A 14,632-nucleotide genomic window follows, 5' to 3' on the forward strand; every position below is an offset into this window, starting at 1 on the left:
TGTTTATACACCAGAGATGAAGAGAGAGAGAGACAGACACAGACAGAAAGAGATAGATACAGAGACAGAGAGACAGACACAGATAGACAGAGACACAGACAGACAGACACAGATAGATACAGACACAGACAGACAGACAGGCAGACAGACAGAGAAAAAACTTAAAGCCTATTTTGTGTGTGGGATGTGAAAGGTGTTTAAATTGGAGTTTGTTTCTGTGTGTTTGTCCTGCTTCAAATGATACCCAATCTCTCCAGCTCTCTGCCAGACCGTGTTCATGACTGCACCCTTTCCCAGGCCCTAAACTCAAACAAGAGGTACCAATCCTACAACTGAGCATAGCAGAGACCTATATGGAACAACTTGTAAGAGCAGATCTTCTGGTCTGGGTTGGCGCCCCACCTTGGGTTGTGCCGTGGCGGAGATCTTTATGGGCTATACTCGGCCTTGTCTCAGGATGGTAAGTTGGTGGTGGAAGATATCCCTCTAGTGGTGTGGGGGCTGTGCTTTGGCAAAGTGGGTGGGGTTATATCTTGCCTGTTTTGCCCAGTCCGGGGGTGTCCTCGGATGGGGCCACAGTGTTTCCTGACCCCTCCTGTCTCAGCCTCCAGTATTTATGCTGCAGTAGTTTGTGTCGGGGGGCTAGGGTCAGTCTGTTATATCTGGAGTATTTCTCCTGTCCGGTGTCCTGTGTGAATTTAAGTATGCTCTCTCTAATTCTCTCTTTCATTCTCTCTCTCTCTCAGAGCACCTGAGCCCTAGGACCATGCCTCACGACTACCTGGCATGATGACTCCTTTCTGTTCCCAGTTCACCTGGCCGTGCTGCTGCTCCAGTTTCAACTGTTCTGCCTGCGGCTATGGAACCCTGACCTGTTCACCGGACATGCTACCTGTCCCAGACCTGCTGTTTTCAACTCTCTAGAGATAGCAGGAGTGGTAGAGATACTATCAATGATCGGCTATGAAAAGCCAACTGACATTTACTCCTGAGGTGCTGACCTGTTGCACCCTCTACAACCACTGTGATTATTATTATTTGACCCTGCTGGTCATTTATGAACATTTGAACATCTTGACCATGTTCTGTTATAATCTCCACCCGGCACAGCCAGAAGAGGACTGGCCACCCCTCATAGCCTGGTTCCTCTAGGTTTATTCCTAGGTTCTGGCCTTTCTAGTGAGTTTTTCCTAGCCACTGGGCTTCTACACCTGCATTGCTTGCTGTTTGGGGTTTTAGGCTGGGTTTCTGTACAGCACTTTGTGACATGAGCTGATGTAAGAAGGGCTTTATAAATACATTTGATTTGAGAAAAACCTTGGCTTAACTTCTCATACAGAGAGAAACCTTGGCTTAACTTCTCATACAGAGAAAAACCTTGGCTTAACTTCTCATACAGAGAAAAACCTTGGCTTAACTTCTCATACAGAGAAAAACCTTGGCTTAACTTCTCATACAGAGAGAAACCTTGGCTTAACTTCTCATACAGAGAAAAACCTTGGCTTAACTTCTCATACAGAGAAAAACCTTGGCTTAACTTCTCATACAGAGAGAAAAACCTTGGCTTAACTTCTCATACAGAGAAAAACCTTGGCTTAACTTCTCATACAGAGAGAAACCTTGGCTTAACTTCTCATACAGAGAAAAACCTTGGCTTAACTTCTCATACAGAGAAAAACCTTGGCTTAACTTCTCATACAGAGAAAAACCTTGGCTTAACTTCTCATACAGAGAGAAACCTTGGCTTAACTTCTCATACAGAGAGAAACCTTGGCTTAACTTCTCATACAGAGAAAAACCTTGGCTTAACTTCTCATACAGAGAAAAACCTTGGCTTAACTTCTCATACAGAGAGAAACCTTGGCTTAACTTCTCATACAGAGAAAAACCTTGGCTTAACTTCTCATACAGAGAAAAACCTTGGCTTAACTTCTCATACAGAGAGAAACCTTGGCTTAACTTCTCATACAGAGAGAAACCTTGGCTTAACTTCTCATACAGAGAGAAACCTTGGCTTAACTTCTCATACAGATAAAAACCTTGGCTTAACTTCTCATACAGAGAAAAAAAAGTACATATAAAAAAAGATGTGGGTCGTCATAGAGACACAAACTAGACAAGAATGGGAAAATGGGTTTCTTTTTCTAAAACATTAATATACACAAGGGAGTACATTTGGCATGGTACAAGAGGAAGTGATGTAACAGGAAGTCCTATGTTACGACATGAACAATAGTGTCAATATGAGAAGCAGCTTTGAGGTAATGGAGGACAGTACTCTGGAACCCCTCTTCGCCTGCGTTTCAAGTCATTTTACATCACTCCAAAACTCCCATAACAATGAAAAGGCTAAACTTACATTTTCATCATGACAATAGCCTGGTTGTTTTGCATGAAACTCATATTACATTTTTACACAGGCCTTAAGTGTGTAAAACAAACAAGCGAACGAAGCAAAAGTGATTAAAATTAATGTTTTCACAGACTGTATTGGGAAAAGATGCATATCATTAAGATGGGTGTTAGTAAGAGATCCTAAAACAACAGGAAGCTCGCAAATCCAAGAGCACTTCACAAAATATCTGATTTATGAAATAGTCTTTACTGGCCAGCAAAACAAAAACAACATCTGTGTCCACTGTATAAAAACAACGTGTGTAGTGATATCTGACAAGGTCAACAAGTAGGCAGCCTTCATAAACGCTATAAACATCCATTGACCTCTGTCTAACTCTTATACCTCCCAGGCTTCTTCACCTCCTCAAGTTAAATGACTAAATAAATAGAATTAGAGTATTCTAGGTTGTGCTTTGTTTTCACATTGGAACCACAATCAAATCCAATAGTCCTGACGATCAACCCTATGTTCTCATCTCTGCTAAAATCACGTCAGGTTTAAAGAAAAGACAATATAAGGGAAATGATCAAACGGTCAAAGATGGTGATGTGATGATCTGTGTATAGAGATGTAAAAGGCTGCTAAGCCAGATGGGACTCTGGCTGATAAGCAACGTCAATGGCAGTCACAAGGAGGTTGGGTGTGGTCAATCACTGTTCCTAAATGTCAGAAACAGGACCAAACCTGGTCCAGCCGCTCAGGAGGACCTGGACCGTCAGTGGTAGGAACAGACTATTCTTTGGCCCCTCCCCTCGGGGGGGTTACTGCAGTGTTGGAACTATGTTTGTGTTCAACTGATGACATTTAGCAGGATAAGGCTGAGGACCAGACAAGTTTGTGGTCGAGGTTGACGATGCTCAGTTGAGGTCCGACCGCCCTGCCACAAACACAACAATAAACTATGCTCAGAGTTCATCATGGTTCTTGGTCAGGTCTTCTCCATAGTTGGTGGCCTGACTTCCTACAAACATGTTCCAGTTCTCCAGGATCTCCTCCTTGGTCAGCATTGTGTCCTGAGAAGAGAGAACCCAGTCAGGTTTACATAGAGTCGATAAGATCTCCTACTACTAAAGAACTAACACTTGAAATTCAATCCCTCCATTTTGACAGCTAAGACATTATAAAAAAAAGTGTCCTACATAATATTACCAGCCAGAGAATTGGTAAAGAGGAATGAAAACTCAAACAATCGTTTGTCATATTGGTCTGACTCGTAGACTAGGTTATAGGATCAGTACCTTGTCCTGGTCTGACTCATAGACTAGGTTATAGGATCAGTACCTTGTCCTGGTCTGACTCGTAGACTAGGTTACAGGATCAGTACCTTATCCTGGTCTGATTCGTAGACTAGGTTATAGGATCAGTACCTTGTCCTGGTCTGACTCGTAGACTAGGTTATAGGATCAGTACCTTGTCCTGGTCTGACTCGTAGACTAGGTTACAGGATCAGTACCTTGTCCTGGTCTGACTCGTAGACTAGGTTATAGGATCAGTACCGTGTCCTGGTCTGACTCGTAGACTAGGTTATAGGATCAGTACCTTGTCCTGGTCTGACTCGTAGACTAGGTTATAGGATCAGTACCATGTCCTGGTCTGACTCGTAGACTAGGTTATAGGATCAGTACCTTGTCCTGGTCTGACTCGTAGACTAGGTTATAGGATCAGTACCATGTCCTGGTCTGACTCGTGGACTAGGTTATAGGATCAGTACCTTGTCCTGGTCTGACTCGTAGACTAGGTTATAGGATCACTACCTTGTCCTGGTCTGACTCGTAGACTAGGTTACAGGATCAGTACCTTGTCCTGGTCTGACTCGTAGACCAGGTGTCGGGCCTCTGCCATGGCGTGATCGTAGTCCTGGGGCAGGATCCAGTGGCGAATCTCCGCCACGTCCATCTTTCCGTCCTTGTTCAGGTCCCGGAAGTCAGAGAACTGGTCTCGCTCTGTTCTGACCCAGTCTGGTTCTGGACCTCCCTCCTCATGGGAAAACATGTCCGCTGCAATGACACAGGAAGATATGGGATGACATACTCAAAGAAGGTCAAAAGCGAACCCTTTGTTTGAAAGTATGCTTATAAACCGTAACTAAATAGTTTGTTAACCATTAGTAAAAATGTTGTAAATCATTGTTTGTTCATCTGCATTTCCTGTATAAGCCATTTACTATAAGGACCTGTAATCAAAACTCTACTAACGGTATACAAGCAAGCTATGTGATGTTTCTAAGCAGTTTCTAAGTGGATATTCCTGTAAAAACACAACCTAAAAGGAACAGTGAAATCCTTGAATAGGAGAGCAGAGTTTCCCAAAGCAACCAACAAACAGGCCTTTGATTCCTAATCAGGTCACCGAGCTCACGGGGTTGCCCACATCTTGTGTTAGGAACTCTTCCTCTAGTCTAGAAGACCCAGGAGATACTAACACCAAACCTTGTAAACACTTCCAATATACCATGAGAACATGATATAGTTTGTGGAGAAAATAATTACACAAATTGGTTAAAAATAGTTTTGCATTAAAATGAGGGTAGACCTGTCCTCGTGTGTAAAAAAAAAGGAAATTCCGCTGAAAAAGGAGAGAATGACATTTTTTTTTACAAAAATTATGAAGTGAGTGAAAATGACCTATAACCTGTGTTCATGAAGGGTTAGTCTCCTGATGCAGTGTCAACCCCAGTCACGCCTCCCCAACTCACCAATATACTCATCCTCGTCCACATGTCCGTCTCCATTCTTATCAATGTCCTCCAGAGTCTCCTGCACGCAAACACAGGCAATGATGTCATAAAAGGGGGACACAGAGGTCAACGGCAGTGGGACTCTCACTACTGACAGTAATAAAAGATAACAAAAAAGATACAGCCCCAGGCAGTATGAGTCGAGCTACGAGGCTCTGAGTGACACAACGATTACACAGCCACTGCTGATGATCAGCTAACCTCCTGGATTAGAGACCATGTCTGTTTTCAGAGATGAGATTTTACACACACCTTTAGAACAATCTATGGTTGCTTTACTTGCGTAATTTGAGATATATCTAACTAGCTGTTTATCTGGAAGAATGGATTGTATATACAGTGCATTAGGAAAGTATTCAGACCCCTTGACTTTTTCCACCTTGTTACTTTACAGCCTTATTCTAAAATGGACTAAAATAGTTACCCCCCCATCATCAATCTACACGCAATAACCTATAATGACAAATCAAAAACAGATTTAGAAATCTTAGCAAATGAATAAAAAAATGTAAAACAGAAATATTACATTTACATAAGTATTCAGACCATTTACTCAGTACTTTATTGAAGCACCTTTGGCAGCGATTCCAGCCTCAAGTCTTCTTGGGTATGACGCTACAAGCTTGGCACACCTGTATTTGGGGAGTTTCTCCCATTCTTCTCTGCAGATCCTCTCAAGCTGTGTCAGGTTGGATGGGGAGCGTTACTACACAGCTATTTTTAGGTCTCTCCAGGAGGTGTTCGATCAGGTTCAAGTCCGGGCTCTGGCTGGGCCACTCAAGAACATTGAGACTTGTCCCAAAGCCACTCCTGCGTTGTCTTGGCTGTGTGCTTAGGGTCGTTGTCCTGTTGGAAGGTGAACCCTCGACCCAGTGAGGTACGCTCTGGAGCAGGTTTTCATCAAGAATATCTCTGTATTTTGCTCCGTTCATCTTGCCTTCAATCCTGGCTAGTCTCCCAGTCACTGTCGCTGAAAAACATCCCAACAGCATGATGCTGCCACCACCAAGCTTCACCGTAGGGATGGTACCAGGTTTCCTCCAGACGTGACACTTGCCATTCAGGCCAAAGAGTTCAATCTTGGTTTCATCAGAAGGTCCTTCTCCCCCGATTGCTCAGTTTGGCCGGGAGGCCAGCTCTAGGAAGAGTCTTAGTGGTTCCAAACTTCTTCCATTTAAGAATGATGGAGGCCATTGTGTTCTTGGGGATCTTCAATGCTGCTGACATTTTTTGGTACCCTTCCCCAGATCTGTACCTCGACACAAACCTGTCTCTGAGCTCTACGGACAATTCCTTCCACCTCAGGGCTTGGTTTTTGCTCTGACATGCACGGTCAACTGTGGGACCTTATATAGACATGTATGTTCCTTCCCAAATCAGGTTCTGAATACTTACGTAAATTAGGAACCTGTTTTTATTTTTTAAATATACATTTGCTAAAAGTTCTAAAAAACTATTTTTGCTTTGTCATTATGAGGTATTGTGTGTAGATTGATGAGGAAAATGTTTTATTGAATCCATTTTAGAATAAGGCTGTAACGTAACAAAATGTGGACAGAGTAAAGGTCTGAATACTTTGTGAATGCCCTGTATGGTGTAGATGTTTTTAAAGTTGTAAGCCATCCCTATACAGTCTCTTAGGTATGTTTACAGTGACTCAACTCATCCTGTCAACATTGCACAATCCTTGTGTTGTATTCCCTCGTTTGGGATTTAACTTCTATTTGCATGACTCCCTCTCTAAGGTTGTAGCAGTTGTTAAGAGAAGATGTGTCATGACGGACTCCCTAATGCCCCGTTTACATCATGACGTATTTCATTAAGCCCTACGTCATCTTCATGGAGTCTTGCCCCGCTACTGAACAGACCAGTGTAGTGTTTTGTAAGGCAATATGGAGGACACCCTGTCTCTCCTCAGAGATTGTCCCGCTACTGAACAGACCAGTGTAGTGTTTTGTAAGGCAAGATGGAGGACATCCTGTCTCTCCTCAGAGATTGTCCCTCTACTGAACAGACCAGTGTAGTGTTTTGTAAGGCAAGATGGAGGACACTCTGTCTCTCCTCAGAGATTGTCCCGCTACTGAACAGACCAGTGCAGTGTTTTGTAAGGCAAGATGGAGGACACCCTGTCTCTCCTCAGAGATTGCCCCGCTACTGAACAGACCAGTGTAGTGTTTTGTAAGGCAAGATGGAGGACACCCTGTCTCTCCTCAGAGATTGTCCCTCTACTGAACAGACCAGTGTAGTGTTTTGTAAGGCAAGATGGAGGACACTCTGTCTCTCCTCAGAGATTGTCCCTCTACTGAACAGACCAGTGTAGTGTTTTGTAAGGCAAGATGGAGGACACCCTGTCTCTCCTCAGAGATTGCATTTATTTTGGGATATTGCAAAATATGACCTTTTTATTCAAGACAGGATAAATATATTGTTTCAGGTGATGAAACATGTTATGTTTCGTTACTTTTTCTTTCCTCAACTTGTTTCTCTAACTTTATAGCAAGTCAAGCAAGCCAAGAGCGCTTATGGGTAATGTGAACGAGGCTTAAAGTTGGAACTTTAGCAGTTGTAAGAAGAGAGGAATGCCATCACTACCTCAAAACGCAGTCAACCCCCTTACCAGCCAAAATAGCTTCACACTGTCACAGGCTGGTGACAACACAGACACATACACCATGCTTCAAGCAGGTTATAAATGCCCCTGCTGAAGCCTACTGAAAGATTAAAGACCACTTACCCTGGGAAGTGGATGACTAATAATAAACATGTGTTATTAAAAATATAGAACATAATTAATATAGACCTCTCCATAGCAGGACTCATCTAGGATATCACCTCTACAACACCGGTAGTTTAGAGGTTAATCTCCTCTCCATAGAAGGACTCATCTAGGATATCACCTCTACAACACCGGTAGTATAGGGGTTCATCTCCTCTACAACACCAGTAGTATAGGGGTTCATCTCCTCTAGACCACCAGTAGTATAGGGGTTCACCTCCTCTAGACCACTAGAGTAGTATAGAGGTTAATCTCCTCTATAACACCAGTAGTATAGGGGTTCATCTCCTCTACAACACCAGTAGTATAGGGGTTCACCTCCTCTACAACACCAGTAGTATAGGGGTTCATCTCCTCTACACCACTAGAGTAGTATAGGGGTTCATCTCCTCTACAACACCAGTAGTATAGGGGTTCATCTCCTCTACAACACCAGTAGTATAGGGGTTCACCTCCTCTAGACCACTAGAGTAGTATAGAGGTTCATCTCCTCTACAACACCAGTAGTATAGGGGTTCACCTCCTCTAGACCACTAGAGTAGTATAGGGGTTCATCTCCTCTACAACACCAGTAGTATAGGGGTTCATCTCCTCTACAACACCAGTAGTATAGGGGTTCACCTCCTCTAGACCACTAGAGTAGTATAGAGGTTAATCTCCTCTACAACACCAGTAGTATAGGGGTTCACCTCCTCTAGACCACTAGAGTAGTATAGAGGTTCATCTCCTCTACAACACCAGTAGTATAGGGGTTCACCTCCTCTACACCACTAGAGTAGAATAGGGGTTCATCTCCTCTACAACACCAGTAGTATAGGGGTTCATCTCCTCTACAACACCAGTAGTATAGGGGTTCATCTCCTCTACAACACCAGCAGTATAGGGGTTCATCTCCTCTACAACACCAGTAGTATAGGGGTTCATCTCCTCTACACCACTAGTAGTATAGGGGTTCATCTCCTCTACAACACCAGTAGTATAGGGGTTCATCTCCTCTACAACACCAGTAGTATAGGGGTTCATCTCCTCTACAACACCAGTAGTATAGGGGTTCATCTCCTCTACACCACTAGTAGTATAGGGGTTCATCTCCTCTACAACACCAGTAGTATAGGGGTTCATCTCCTCTACAACACCAGTAGTATAGGGGTTCATCTCCTCTACAACACCAGTAGTATAGGGGTTCATCTCCTCTACAACACCAGTAGTATAGGGGTTCATCTCCTCTACAACACCAGTAGTATAGGGGTTCATCTCCTCTACAACACCAGTAGTATAGGGGTTCATCTCCTCTACAACACCAGTAGTATAGGGGTTCATCTCCTCTACAACACCAGCAGTATAGGGGTTCATCTCCTCTACATCACCAGTAGTATAGGGGTTAATCTCCTCTACACCACTAGAGTAGTATAGGGGTTCACCTCCTCTACACCACCAGTAGTATAGGGGTTAATCTCCTCTACACCACTAGAGTAGTATAGGGGTTCACCTCCTCTACACCACCAGTAGTATAGGGGTTCATCTCCTCTACAACACCAGCAGTATAGGGGTTCATCTCCTCTACAACACCAGTAGTATAGGGGTTCATCTCCTCTACAACACCAGTAGTATAGGGGTTCATCTCCTCTACACCACTATAGTAGTATAGGGGTTCATCTCCTCTACAACACCAGTAGTATAGGGGTTCACCTCCTCTACAACACCAGCAGTATAGGGGTTCATCTCCTCTACACCACTAGAGTAGAATAGGGGTTCATCTCCTCTACAACACAAGTAGTATAGGGGTTCATCTCCTCTACAACACCAGTAGTATAGGGGTTCATCTCCTCTACAACACCAGCAGTATAGGGGTTCATCTCCTCTACAACACCAGTAGTATAGGGGTTCATCTCCTCTACAACACCAGTAGTATAGAGGTTCATCTCCTCTACAACACCAGTAGTATAGGGGTTCATCTCCTCTACAACACCAGCAGTATAGGGGTTCATCTCCTCTACAACACAAGTAGTATAGGGGTTCATCTCCTCTACAACACAAGTAGTATAGGGGTTCATCTCCTCTACAACACCAGTAGTATAGGGGTTCATCTCCTCTACAACACCAGCAGTATAGGGGTTCATCTCCTCTACACCACCAGTAGTATAGGGGTTCATCTCCTCTACAACACCAGCAGTATAGGGGTTCATCTCCTCTACAACACCAGTAGTATAGGGGTTTACCTCTACAACACCAGTAGTATAGGGGTTCATCTCCTCTACAACACCAGTAGAATAGGGGTTCATCTCCTCTACAACACCAGTAGTATAGGGGTTCATCTCCTCTACAACACCAGTAGTATAGGGGTTCATCTCCTCTACAACACCAGCAGTATAGGGGTTCATCTCCTCTACAACACCAGTAGTATAGGGGTTCATCTCCTCTACAACACCAGTAGTATAGGGGTTCATCTCCTCTACAACACCAGCAGTATAGGGGTTCATCTCTTCTACAACACCAGCAGTATAGGGGTTCATCTCCTCTACACCACCAGCAGTATAGGGGTTCATCTCTTCTACAACACCAGTAGTATAGGGGTTCATCTCCTCTAGACCACCAGCAGTATAGGGGTTCATCTCCTCTACAACACCAGTAGTATAGGGGTTCATCTCCTCTACAACACCAGCAGTATAGGGGTTCATCTCCTCTACAACACCAGTAGTATAGGGGTTCATCTCCTCTACAACACCAGCAGTATAGGGGTTCATCTCCTCTACAACACCAGCAGTATAGGGGTTCATCTCCTCTACAACACTAGTAGTATAGGGGTTCATCTCCTCTATAACACCAGTAGTATAGGGGTTCATCTCCTCTACAACACCAGCAGTATAGGGGTTCATCTCCTCTACAACACCGGTAGTATAGGGGTTCATCTCCTCTACAACACCAGCAGTATAGGGGTTTACCTCTACAACACCAGCAGTATAGGGGTTCACCTCCTCTACACCACCAGTAGTATAGGGGTTCATCTCCTCTACAACACCAGCAGTATAGGGGTTCATCTCCTCTACACCACCAGTAGTATAGGGGTTCACCTCCTCTAGACCACTAGAGTAGTATAGAGGTTCATCTCCTCTACAACACCAGTAGTATAGGGGTTCATCTCCTCTACAACACCAGCAGTATAGGGGTTCATCTCCTCTACAACACCAGTAGTATAGGGGTTCATCTCCTCTACAACACCAGTAGTATAGGGGTTCATCTCCTCTACAACACCAGTAGTATAGGGGTTAATCTCCTCTACAACACCGGTAGTATAGGGGTTCATCTCCTCTACAACACCAGCAGTATAGGGGTTCATCTCCTCTACAACACCAGCAGTATAGGGGGTCATCTCCTCTACAACACCAGCAGTATAGGGGTTCATCTCCTCTACAACACCAGTAGTATAGGGGTTCATCTCCTCTACAACACCAGTAGTATAGGGGTTCATCTCCTCTACAACACCAGTAGTATAGGGGTTCATCTCCTCTACAACACCAGCAGTATAGGGGTTCATCTCCTCTACAACACCAGTAGTATAGGGGTTCATCTCCTCTACAACACCAGCAGTATAGGGGTTCACCTCCTCTACAACACCAGTAGTATAGGGGTTCATCTCCTCTACAACACCAGTAGTATAGGGGTTCATCTCCTCTACAACACCAGTAGTATAGGGGTTCATCTCATCTACAACACCAGCAGTATAGGGGTTCATCTCCTCTACAACACTAGAGTGGTATACGGGTTATGGGCCTACTATGGTAGGGAGTAGGCACGTCATATTACCCAATAATAACAACATGGATGTGACCTAACGTCATGGCTTGGGTCTGACTGCCCCTATTGACTACAACCACAAGGTGTGATCACTAAAATCAATGAAGACAACACTGACCAAGAGGCAACCCAGAAACATTTCTGAAAAATGAACCATCAATAATTAACTCTGTCAAATGGGTATTACAGTTTTCATGAAGACAGAAGCCGAGTGCATTAGTTTCTCCATGTTTGCCACGCGACTGTTCAGCGCTGTCAGTTTTATATTTAAGTGGCATGGGTCGGTTTGTCCCACTAGACCTGTTCCAAAACATCTACACAGAATTTCCAGGCTGAGTTAAGTGTCATTAGAGAGCAGGATCTGAATGCAGAGCACTCCTAGTGGGACATCAGACAGAAACAGATTTCACAGAAACTCTCATCTGTTCCAAGAACTACAAAACATTTTCAGAAAGCCAGTCAACTCGTCTATAGAGTACGATGAGGAGTTTTCAGTACAGCTGTGAACTTTTCACATAACTCAGGGTTTAAAGCTGCTTCTCAAATACAGCCCTGATTTTCTACGTTTCGTTTCAACTTAATCCATAACAAGTTCAGAGGTTCTCCTTTCAGTTTTCTAGGCTGCTGTGGAGTTTGGGGTTTCTCCATCTACTGATCCACTACCACAACCCATGTGAGAGTTTCTGCATTAGCCAACTCATTTCTGCTAAGGGAGCAGAAACAGGCTGGTCATCCAGGACAACACTAGACATTTCAGTGCAGATTTGGAACACTAACCAGGACCACGATGTCCTTCATGTGGTCAAACTCCTCTGGGTGGAGGAAGGAGGTGAACTCTTCTCTATCAGCTGCCAGATCTCCATCCAGATCAGCTGTTTGAAATCTCCTCTCGTCCCTGGGCAGCATCTTCTTGAAGCTGAACTGGTCTGTGGCCTCTTCAAACTCCTCTGGGTTAGCTTGGAGGAAAGACAAACAAGTGGTTGGTGTTCAAACAACTGAAGTAGACATGCTGGCTTAAATAACTAGGTAGGTCATGAATTTGAATGGAAGGTGTGATATTGTTAGCTGTCAGACAACCAGAGAGGAGAGAGGGGCCATGGGTCGGACAACCAGAGAGGAGAGAGGGGCCATGGGTCGGACAACCAGAGAGGAGAGAGGGGCCATGGGTCAAACAACCAGAGAGGAGAGAGGGGCCATGGGTCGGACAACCAGAGAGGAGAGAGGGGCCATGGGTCAAACAACCAGAGAGGAGAGAGGGGCCATGGGTCAAACAACCAGAGAGGGGCCATGGGTCGGACAACCAGAGAGGAGAGAGGGGCCATGGGTCGGACAACCAGAGAGGAGAGAGGGGCCATGGGTCGGACAACCAGAGAGGAGAGAGGGGCCATGGGTCGGACAACCAGAGAGGAGAGAGGGGCCATGGGTCGGACAACCAGAGAGGAGAGAGGGGCCATGGGTCGGACAACCAGAGAGGAGAGAGGGGCCATGGGTCAAACAACCAGAGAGGAGAGAGGGGCCATGGGTCGGACAACCAGAGAGGAGAGAGGGGCCATGGGTCGGACAACCAGAGAGGAGAGAGGGGCCATGGGTCGGACAACCAGAGAGGAGAGAGGGGCCATGGGTCGGACAACCAGAGAGGAGAGAGGGGCCATGAGTCAGACAACCAGAGAGGGGAGAGGGGCCATGAGTCAGACAACCAGAGAAGAGAGAGGTGAGGATTTGATTGAATCTTCAGTCAAAACAGCTACATAACATGTCATAAGCAGGTCATATCTGACAGAACATGTCATAAGCAGGTCATATCATATCCGACAGAACATGTCATAAGCAGGTCATATCATATCTGACAGAACATGTCATAAGCAGGTCATATCTGACAGAACATGTCATAAGCAGGTCATATCTGACAGAACATGTCATAAGCAGGTCATATCATATCTTACAGAACATGTCATAAGCAGGTCATATCATATCTGACAGAACATGTCATAAGCAGGTCATATCATATCTGACAGAACATGTCATAAGCAGGTCATATCATATCTTACACAGATAGTAGCCATAGGTAGCCTGCTTGTACTCATCCCACGAGATCTTGTTGTCTTTGTTGAGGTCGTAATCCGTCCACACCTTGGCCACGTTCTCGTAGACATAACGCTTCTGCACCCGCTTGATCCAGGCCTTCAGTTCAGTGATGGTGACATAGCCATCTCCATCACCGTCTATCCGGTCCACTATCTTACTGTGGGACACAGAGCGCACACAAACACTACTATAGTATATCGTTAATTTCCTTTAATTATAATGCACAGCCATACATAGATGCAGTTAAATATAATGGACCATATATTTTCTTTAGAAAAGGTAACCGAGACATGAGTTGATGTCTTCAGGGGCATAAGTAAGCAGTCATTCTAGCAAAACAACACTATCAGTTTATACATACTGTCAGCCGGCGATGAGAGAATAAAAAACTATTGAGTTATATGTTTGCTTTGGGAGGAACTTGTGCCTAAATAATATTGAGTGTGTTATATTTAGGAAGTTAGTTTTCCACCAACGAGGGTAAACGTATTTATATCTATCTTGGTTGCCACGTTGTGATGTTAAGAGGGTCCTCCCACTCAATGCGATTCAGGAAAGGGAATTCTCAGGGAGAAGGGCCAACACAACCTACACCCATTTCAGCCAACGTGTGTAACATAGAGCCAACATGTCATTTGAACAGTGGCAAAGATGAAACAGAACTACAGGAAGCTAGACAGGTCTCTCTATGAAATAACACACCGCCGTTGACACGTTCCATGGGTTCCCACACACATTTAAAAACCCCGAACAAGATTCTGCTCGTGGTTCTCAACTTTTATCCAACTCTCTCAACACCACAAAACTTCCTCTTGCTTCTGTAATGCATTATCCATAATTA

General features: G+C 44.5%; 1 protein-coding gene across 1 annotated transcript in view; it reads right to left on the bottom strand.

Annotated features, from left to right (window-relative positions):
• Positions 1–2,121: 2,121 nt before the first annotated feature.
• Positions 2,122–14,632, bottom strand: part of LOC110506196 (reticulocalbin-1) — a 13,547-nt gene continuing 1,036 nt past the window's right edge. The window contains exons 2-6 of the mRNA XM_036963810.1: positions 13,755–13,948; positions 12,484–12,662; positions 5,094–5,154; positions 4,196–4,395; positions 2,122–3,411 (exon numbers count right to left, since the gene is read on the bottom strand). Of these exons, the coding sequence (XP_036819705.1) occupies positions 3,304–3,411; positions 4,196–4,395; positions 5,094–5,154; positions 12,484–12,662; positions 13,755–13,948 (742 nt within the window). The 3' untranslated portion in view covers positions 2,122–3,303. The remainder of the gene's footprint in view (positions 3,412–4,195; positions 4,396–5,093; positions 5,155–12,483; positions 12,663–13,754; positions 13,949–14,632) is intronic.

The sequence above is a fragment of the Oncorhynchus mykiss genome, chromosome 26, assembly GCF_013265735.2.
Source record: "Oncorhynchus mykiss isolate Arlee chromosome 26, USDA_OmykA_1.1, whole genome shotgun sequence".
In the NCBI taxonomy this organism is placed as follows: Eukaryota; Metazoa; Chordata; class Actinopteri; order Salmoniformes; family Salmonidae; genus Oncorhynchus; species Oncorhynchus mykiss.